Below are 10,206 nucleotides of genomic sequence, written 5' to 3'. Positions count from 1 at the left end.
ATTTTGTTAAAAGATTACAATGATTTTTTTTTTTTGTCTTAAGGCCTTAAATTACATGGCAGCTGTTTTGGGCTACTTAGCAGTAACATTTTGAATAGTGGCAGTGGCGTCTAAGGATATGGCGATGTCAACTCCACAGGTCTCAAAAAACGGTGGTCCTCCTTTTTAGCGAACCCTTACTCTTTTGCATTATTACCTCCACATTATTTCATGTTGTACTTAACTTTTATTAACATTTTTATTAATGTAGAATTCTTATGTTAATTATTTTATTTTTATTCTTTTATTCTTATTTTGTATTAATTATCAATTAATTTACTCCACCCTTTTGACAGTAATGTTCGTATTTTGGGTGTTGTTAGCATTGTAGTCTCTGGGGGTCATCAGCAGAGACTAAAGGAGACTTGTTACAATAATTAGCACACATGTGGTTGAAAGTTCTGAATCATTAATTAGTGGACCTTTGAGTTCAGATTCTGTTACATTTAATAATGGTCTAATGTAATTAAAGTCTTAATAGATCATTTGATACATAAAGTAAAGGATGTGTTAAGGCTTGACATGTATATGAGTTCAGGTGTCCCTGTGGCTCTGGGGTCAAGACTCAGACCCTGAATGGCAGCCTCAAAAATATTAGAGAAAACTAATGTATTTGATTAAAAATACACGTTTAGAAATTATCCTTTTTTTATGTATTATTATTCAACTATTTCCAACTTTACAAACATTAATCACACACTGACCCTGCTTGGAATGTTTTATAAATTTATTCCAAAATCTTCCATGAAATTAAACATCAAACAGTGCAAACAGTTGGTCACAGGTAACAGAAAACATCAACACAGATAGTAAAATGCAGAGGTGCATTCAGTATAGCATACAAGACATGCACATTGGAATTTCTGGATATTTAAATAACCAAATAAATACAACTGTACTACTGCAAGAAAGACTGTACTTTTTGCTAGGCATAGGAAAAGTAGTTTTTTTTTTAAACTTACTTATCAACTGCAGTTCATTTTACCAACATCCTGATCCTCATCTACAGGTAGGTAAGAAAGTCTTGTTCTTCTTCCTCAGTTCACTGAGGCAGTATACCATGAGATTCTTGTGTTCAAAGAAACATGCTTGTTGTCTGTTTTGACTTTTTTTGGGATGGCAAACAGTCATCATAGGCAGAATATCTGTCTAATTACATTTTTGGTGCTTGTTCTTGTGGCTTTCGCACAATCAAACAATGTGACTAATGTTGTCATTCTTTTTTTTTCTCTTTAGGTGTTGCTGTTGCCTCATCTATGGTTACAGGTGCTGTTTCCTTTTTATTCCAAAAGAAACACAATGTCAAACATGTCTCCTTGTGTACCATAGGATATGTTTTGGAGAGAAAGAACGAGCCCACTGCATGTTGTTCAGTAAATATAAAACTGGTTCCTGAGAAGACAGGATGGAACATTACACTCAATACAGGTCTCATTCTCCACTCTGTAGGACACTGCACTTGTATTCTGTTCAGTCATGTATGACAGGACAGTGTTGGAAGGCTGTCGCAGACTGGGTGCAGGCTGACTGAAAATGCAGTCAGTCCCTGGTTTAACAACATGCAGGGAGGAGTGCACACAGTTTCAGGCTTCAGACAAAATAGAGCACCCCAGGACATATTCAGTTACTGGTGTCTCAGAGCTGGTCTCATCTCTTGTGGAAACTGGGACTGTGAATGATCTGAGAGAGCTTTCCAAATGAGTCCATTGTGTTCACAGGTTCCTCTGTTTGGTCTGTGATCTGTCCTGGCTGGTCAGGGACATCCAGTCCAGGGTGCAAGGCTTGATCCACAGTGCTGATCCGGGGGAGGAACTGGGCTAGAGCCGGTACGCCTCTGTCTCGACCCTGCATCCTCTGGCGGTAATTTCCCAGACTGAGCAGGGCTCCATGTCTGTCAGAGACATAGATGTTGTACCCGTTGGGCAAAATCTGCTCTCTGAAGGTGCAGTCATCTCTGCTGTAGGTGTGCTGGAAATGAAGATTTTCACATGTAAAAATGTCCATGTTCTACAAATTCTGAGTTTTGATGAGATGACGTGGAACTTAAGTGATCCTTGTGAGGAAATTAGGTCTTTGTCAGGATTGGATCACCAACAAAACAAAGCAGGAAACTGCACCCAGGGCCCAAAAAAGACTCAGTTCAATTAATTGTGTTTGTCTTTTGGGATTAAATTGACTTTGTTTGCTATGACTTTTCATGCATCTCCATTAGCTGTACTTGTCAGTGTGGTAGTACAGTGTCATATCTACGATGTACTCATCTACTAGCAGCAGACTTTACACTTGCTCCAGTTTTGTTTTCTTTTTGTTTAAATTTCAGCTAATTTGCTATAGTTTCATATACATATATATTATGAATATATATATACTGTTCAGCAAAAGTTACAATATCTTGTTTTCCTGTTTTATTTACTCTCACGATCGCTGTGAGAAAGTAGTTCAGACAGCAACATCAATCCTAAATTATAAGTGCAGTTCTCATTAGAATTAGGATCTGTGAATGGTGTTTTCAGATAGAGGGCCCCTTTTATCAAAAAAAAAAAAAAAAAACATACGTAAATGGTGCTGCAAGTTCTTCGAGGGCTGTTTACTTTGGCCAAAGAGAGCAAGCTAGAGGCCAAGGTTGTTGTTGCTGCTGCTGGATCTTTTCATTCAGGTTTTTCACTTTGCAAACACATCCTACCCTTCACCACACCGGACAAAGGTTGATGAACCGGTCCTCTGTTTGAATGAATGCCTGACTGGCATGCAGTGTTTTCTGAACATGGACGCTGATTAACAACATATGAAAAGCAGCAGGAGACCTTAGGTCAACAGTGCCAACAGAAATCTTTCTTTAAGGTCCTTGAAATTGCTTCTTAATAAAAATTGACTATATGTCCAATTTTTGACTCTTTTTTTTTTAATCTGTATTGCTAAGTTTTTTAATAATACAGTTTATCAAAAGACCACCATTGTTACACAGTTGCTGCTTGTAACAATTAATTAATTGTCAGCAATTCATGCGATTCAGTAATTCATTTTTATTTTCTTATTGTATGAGAGGTGTAGGTGTAACATGCTCAGTGGTTTATCTATTTATCTATGTATGGAACTCAAAACAGCCAAAAATTTGAAGAGTCTAAAAATAGCAACAGAAAGTTGAATTTTCAGTTGAATTCGCATTGCTGAATGGAGTTAAAAAATATCAATTTAAGTCTAAGTTTAAATTGAAAGCGCTGAAAAAAGCTGAAGATTTTGTTTTAAACACTTTAAACAGTGGAGTGTCAGCTGAAATGAGAGATATAAAAGCATTTGAACTGTCAAATGCATAGAAGTTGGAACCTTCCAAAAAGGCCATTGGGCTCGCCCTGTTACAGCCACATCAAAACTAGTTGTGGCCACTCAAACCGCCTCTTCTGTTACTGGTCATATTTAAGCTGTGAGGGTCAAGGGCTTATGGGAAATGGTGTTCATTCATGTTCCAAAAACTGAAATATTAAATTAATAACAATATTACACTGTTTTTTTTTAAACATCTAACATCCTTATCTAGACATATGGAGGGAACCACACGACACACTGTTGACACAAGATTATGTTCCAAGACTGGATTTAGTTATTTGTGTTATTCTGGATGTCACTGCAATTTTGAATGGAGCTCAGGTTCAGCTTTGACTAGATTGATGAAATTTAACCTCTTAGCACCTATTACCTGTACTGCAAGAAGAACTCAACTCAAGGCATGACAGCTGTGGAAATGTGACTGGCTGAAAGGAAAGGAGATGGGGAGTGGAGACGACTCTGTCATGATAAGTTAAGCAGTGAATACTGACACTATAAAATAAAACTAATTTTGAAGGGCATTATGATATAAAGGTAAACTCTAATAAAACTATGACAGTAGGAATGACAGTCACACAAATCAAAAGTTATTAATTCAGTCCTTTAATAACATGTTATTTAATTAGTTTCTATATTTTACTGTGTTTACTCACATGATTATATATTTCATTTAATATGTTTCATATCGGCCATTTTGATCTTACTGTGATCCTTCTATATTCTAACATTTGTGATAAAATATTTTTTGACTTAATTACTTTTCATTAATGTGTGTTAAATCTCTGTTAAATATGCTCTTATTGATTTAAAAAAAAACATTCAGTTTTAGTTGAATACGTATTTTTTGAAACTGTAAAATATTACATATTTGTGTTGTGATTATGCGCTTAACTTTAGATAACATTACCAATATGGTTAACATTTGGCCTAAATAATAATCATTCTGCAATGGTAGTCAGACAAAATATTTTTTTCCCACACTTTTGATTTAGGTAATGCCGTGACACATGGCTTTTCATGAATATAAGTACGTAAGTAAAGTAATTACTTTTGGCTGAATAGTAACTTTTGCCATTCATTTTCATGTCATTAGTAAACAGTTATGGAAATGAAATGACAACAGGTTGTCACCTTCTCCTATGAAATTCTTACCGATGAGTACAGTCTTCCATCAACTTCTATGCAGAGAAAGCGTGCGGTTGCTGCTCCTCTGATGGCAACACAGCCTGGATCCACTGGACGGATCTCCAGCAGGCCTGCAGTTCAAATCAATCATCAGAATAAAAAATCCCACCAAGTCATCTCCAGTTATCAATGTGATTTACCAACAAGCATCAGAGTTTGCATCTTTAAAAATGCTTGACTTACTGTGCAGAGTTTGGTCCACAGAGCCTCGGATTTGGCCATCCCCACTAATCAACAGGTGCAATCCTGGTCTGGCAGAGTACAGGTGCCTAAGCCGGACCACCTGGCTCCAGCTGTGGGCAATTTGGGGCCCCTGGTCTGATAAGGGCATGCAAACAACTCCAACAGAAAAAATCATATTGGCAATGGATACAGTGACCACGAACAGTAGCATGGTTCATCAAATCCGGTGTAAGTTCTCTGCTGCTGCTTCCCCCAGTTGGCCGTGTGAAGTGAGTTAGTCTTATCCTAACCCAGCCTTATAAATGTGGCCCTTATCAGCTGTAGATAACCCCTTTCCAAAATCCAGTTCCCAGAAGCAGACCACAACACACCCCTGCAGGACATCCAACTGAATCATAGCTCTACGTTTGCCCCAGACGAGCCCACACGAGCCCCTGTCAAGCCTATATGAACTTCATTTAGAACTCTGGCAATTCAGAACTGTTAAATATTGGGTAATAGGCCCACCTTATAAATTAAACTCATGATATTTTCTAAAGCGGCAGGAAATTCTGCATTTGTTACTTTTAATAACTCCGTCCTTGGTGGGGAAGTATTGTGCAAGAAGACAAATTTCAAATTCAGAAACTTAGTTGATTAGAAGCACTGAATGATTCAGTCAAGGTCAGAACCATGATTACAGTTGCTACTTTTTGGTGGATAAGTGAGGAAACATACACTAAGAATGCAGTTTGGTACTAGCTCTCAATGCAGGACATGACTTATGGGGGCTCCGAAGAACACTTGTCACAAGTACACCTCCATGGAGTGAACGACAATGTCTCCCTGGCTACATACACACCACATGGGCTAAGTGAATAGACTGAGTCATCCATAGGTCATCAATAAATCTGTAAAATCGAATACAAAAAAGAAGCATGTGCTAAAAATTCGTAATTGTATCACAACTGTTGTACTGCTACTGTTCAATGAAAACAGGTGGATCAGCATTTCCCCTTATTATAATCAGTAGTAGTAGTATCATTATTGTTAATAGGAATGTTGCTATGATTATTTTAAGTAGTAGTAATAGTGGTAGTAGTAGGCTAGTAGTGCAGTGGTAGAATGTTGCAAAGACCTTTCATTTACTCAAGACTGGTTTACAACTCTCAGGTAGGCATCCTTGTACATAAGTATTTCATCTGATGCCACTTTGTACTTCTACTGCAATTCAGATGGGAATATTGTATTATATGACATCCAAAACATGATAAGCTTATAATACATGTTGCACTATTATGGATCAACTATGATAAAACAGCTACCTAAAAAGTTATGCATGATCATTTTGCTAATAATATTTACACAGGTTTACTTCAGTAACATTTTCAATGCAGGACTTGGATGGATGAACATCTAATGCACTTTTACTCTGTGGTTTTGCTCCTTTTATTTATTCTGATGACAGTAATAGCTGTAGTGGCAGTATTAACTGAGGTTGCAGCAGCAGCAGCAATAGTAGTAGTAGTAAATGTATCAGCAGTAATCTTGTTTGGGTTGTAAAGAGCAGTTTGGCACAAGGACCAGTTTCAGCTGAAGTGAAAAAAGATAACTGTGGCTTATGCCTATAGACTGGATGTCTCTTACATTGGTGATCATGTTGCAAAATTATGTTACATAAAGTGCTACCAAATGTTCTCTGTCAAATTGCACATTTTTTATTTGTGGATAGGTTAAAGTCTACACATTGGTCTAAATCCAAGCAGAGCTGTGAGGCTGGGTCACTCCACACTAAAATAACAGACTTCTTTCCGCTCTTATCACATTCTGGCCTGTGCTTCCGCTGCCCAGCATTGCATTTACATACAACCAAGTTAAACTGTAATGGAGAGCAAACATTACCATTCACCAAAATGCAATCTGAGGCCCAGACTTTAAAACCTTATCGCTGGTAAGTTTTAGAAATGTAAATTAATCCCCTCTGGGGGAAGATGGTGTTACTGCTTATGTTGACAAGTGACCCCCTCCTTTCCCCCCCCCCTTTTTTTCTAAAATATTTGCAAAGCTTCTGTCACTAGATGGCAGCCTAGAATAAGAATTATCTTTTTAAGCCAACTTAAAAGCCACTCCCTTAGAGTGGACACAGTTAAAAGGCAGCAAGTGCAGAAGACAGAGGAGAAAAAAGAGAGAAAGGAAGAGGAGGATGGGGAGAGAGAGGTGTCAGTGATGGTGCAGATCAAGATTTGGGAAGAGGAAACAATAGGAAGAAAGGGAAATGAAGAATTGTGATTTATGCTTTGCCAGGTATTGCATTCTGGGAACTTTAGACACAGCCCAGGGCCAACACGGCTCAATGTGCATGACAGTATGTGATCATATGTGCCTATGCTGATTTCCATCAAATCATTTGAAAGTCTGCTGATGTGCATGAGAGTCACACTGTCTTCTCTGTGTTAACAAACTCAAGTATAGGAAATGTGGAGTACATCAACTAGTTTCACTCATTACTCTATTGTAAATTTGGACCTTGTGTTTTACTGACATACACTCCTTGCAGGGTATCTTCCTGACCTCTCTATGTAGCAGGTTGAAGAGCCATACAAAAACTGTGAGCGCTTATCCAGGCCTTTGGTCTGTGCTAGGGGAATTTTAGCTGATAAACCTTTGGTTTACTGTGCATTTTGGCAGTGTTATCTTACCAACAGCCACCAAATAAGTTATCATAAAGATGCTCCACCATTTCCCTTACCACCTCTGGAGGACTACAGGCTCACATGACCCTTAAAGGATGCATGTTTGTCCTCAGTAAACATGACAGGCTTTTACATAAAGTCTCTTCAGGTCACCCTTGACACAGCTCAGAAAATTGAAGAGACAACAAGACAGCAGAGTGACATTTCTGAGTGGCAAATGCACCACAAGCCAAGAATGACCTTCCCCAGGTTACAAGAGGCTTGCTATGTTAGAGGGCTGTCTTCAGCAAAGAATGTGGCTGAGGGTATCATTAGAGGCATGGCATCAACAGCTGAAATGATGAGTGGACCAGAGACGGAGAGAGAGGCAATGATTACGTTTGCCAGGATAACAAATATAAACCTCCGTGGCCTTGTGATACATGCTGATGTCCCGTGGCTTGCATCCTCCCCTGATGGCAAGGTGTCTGACCCTCTTGAGCACCCACCTTTTGGTTTAGTTGAATTCATATTCTTTAATGTGTCAAGCTTTGTGGATTGCAAATACATTCATAAGAAGGATGGCTCACCTGCCTTGTACTGTATATGCAGTCTGCCTACTACTAGAAAACTACCATGCACAAGTGTCCCCAAGAGGTGCAGAAACATACCCCATTTAAACTTTCTCTCCCATCCATCTTCGTAATCACTCTCAATTGTCTCACTTGCCAGTAGACTTCACATGTCCCCTTTCACAGTCCATCTTATCCCACGAACATCTGTAGTTCAGTTCTCACATAATTTCCATGCACACAGTCTTGCCAAGGTGCTGGATTACTCACTGTATCTGAGTGAGGGACAGTTGCGCTTTAGCCAAGGTTTCTGAGTTTGTGTGATCATTGTTTGTTTCAGTCTCAGAATTCTCAGACACCTCTTCAGTAACCTGCTCCTGAGATATAGATGTGTGTTGATGTTGTGTGATGCTGTGGCTGCACTCAACAGATTACCTTAGTTTCTTACTGTACTGTCCCCATTGCCCACCATAAGATCTAGAAGTGGAACTTACTTCTTGGATAATACCTGGTGTTGTATATTGTTTATCATTGTCAAGTTTCATAAGAACACTGTCTCCTGGGTTCAGCAATGGTAGATTTCTCAGTCCATTCCTGCAGTTGCAGTGGAATGCATCTGCTTGTCTGAATTCTTCTGACCAATTTACCAAGTTCTTAGACAGGGGAGTGTAAAATTGTCCAAATTTTCAGACCTATCAGCAGCTCTGCAGGACTGACTCTGGTAGAGGAAGAAGGCATGGCCCTATATATCATCAGAGCCAGGAGGGGATCTCCCTGCCTAAGAATCCCTTTTGCTGTCTGTGCAACTTTTTCGGGCTGTCCATTATTTAGGACTAGATGCAACCTGAATAAAATTGTATTTCTCACTGTACTGTCTGAATTCTAGCTGAGATCTGTTATTGTTTACTAGCACTTCTGGATTACCATACAACAAGGTACAAAGGTGTCTGTTAGCTTCTCAATGATCTGGCTACTGGTTGCCACAGGTAGGTGTATTATCTCTAAATACCTGGACTAGCAGTGTGAAGTGACCAGACAGGACTACCTCTTGTACTCACACAGATATTTGCCTATTTTTTCCCATGGTCTGGAAGGTAATACAGTTGGCAAGTTGCTATTTGTGTGCTTCTATTCACTCTGCAAAACTTGCACTGAGTCACTTTTGTCACTTATGTCATGTGAAATCCTGTCCTGACCACAACACTGACTGGTTAGCTTTCTCTCTCTGCGTTCCACTAAGCCTCGTTGGCCGTCCTGAATCCTTTCTACTATCTCTGTTCTTATAGCTGTGGGAATCTATCAACCTCTGTCAACTTTGGATGAACTGGATGAATGGATGAACTGCCTTACTACCTGGAGCTGGTGTCTGTGGCTGTGTGGTGTCTGATCTCTTGGTGTGGTGTAGCTGAGACGTGGCTCAGGACTCAGTCTATATGTACGGCCATGATGTTGGTGGACATCTCATCCCCAAATCATTGCACTGGGCCCTTAGACAGAGTATCAGTGACTGCTAATGTGTTTGATGGTGCATATGCAGCCTCTGCGTTACAGCCCATGAGTCAGTCTCTGGCACCTTATTGGGACATTGTCAAGGACTGTTCATTAAGGGTATCAGGGCCTTGTGGTCAGTGGTCAGTTTAAAGATGACAAATTCAGTAAAGATGAAGTCCAAGCAGGTATTTTTCAAAGTGTTCACATGCCCAAAACTAGCCAAGCATTCTTTCTGTATTTGAGCATAAATGGTCCCTGCATCCATGAATCTCCAGAAGCAGTAAGCCACAGGTTCTGTCTTTACCATGCAGCTGCAGCAGGACCCCTCCAAACCTATAATTGCTAATGTCATCCGATGCCACAGTGAACCTGGTAACATCAGGTTCATGCAGGTTCCCACAGCCTTGCCACCTGCACCTTCAGCAGTTCGCAGAGTGGTTGTGCTGCTATAGAGAGCTCTGGGATGAATTTGGCCATATAGTTGACAATTCCAAACCACTTGAGCTCCAATATGTTTTTAAGTTGTTGGAAATTTTAATATCTCTGCCACTTCCTCTAAATGGAGTGATGAAAGTGCTATGCTCATGTTGGGGTATCTGGTAAAATCTGCAACACATAATAATAATTTAATAATTTAAAATAATTTAAAAAGTAATGAAAAGAAAGACAAGTGTAAATGACTTGATTGAGCTGACTGTGCGATGCTATGTTCTCCTTCAAAACAAGTTGGGTTGAGGAGGAGAAGTAACTGTTTGATATAT

At 39.4% G+C, this 10,206-nt stretch overlaps 1 protein-coding gene across 1 annotated transcript; it reads right to left on the bottom strand.

Annotated features, from left to right (window-relative positions):
- Positions 1-1,686: 1,686 nt before the first annotated feature.
- Positions 1,687-4,942, bottom strand: fgf19 (fibroblast growth factor 19). The gene is made up of 3 exons (XM_041942825.1): positions 4,732-4,942; positions 4,516-4,619; positions 1,687-2,007 (listed from the first exon to the last, which is right to left on the bottom strand). The coding sequence occupies exons 1-3, from the start codon at positions 4,940-4,942 to the stop codon at positions 1,687-1,689; spliced, it is 636 nt and encodes a 211-aa protein (XP_041798759.1).
- Between the last annotated feature and the right edge of the window lie 5,264 nt (positions 4,943-10,206).

This window comes from Chelmon rostratus, chromosome 1 (genome assembly GCF_017976325.1).
Source record: "Chelmon rostratus isolate fCheRos1 chromosome 1, fCheRos1.pri, whole genome shotgun sequence".
In the NCBI taxonomy this organism is placed as follows: Eukaryota; Metazoa; Chordata; class Actinopteri; order Chaetodontiformes; family Chaetodontidae; genus Chelmon; species Chelmon rostratus.
Note: the sequence above shows the minus strand (reverse complement) of the source record. Positions and strands in the feature narration are given on the sequence as shown.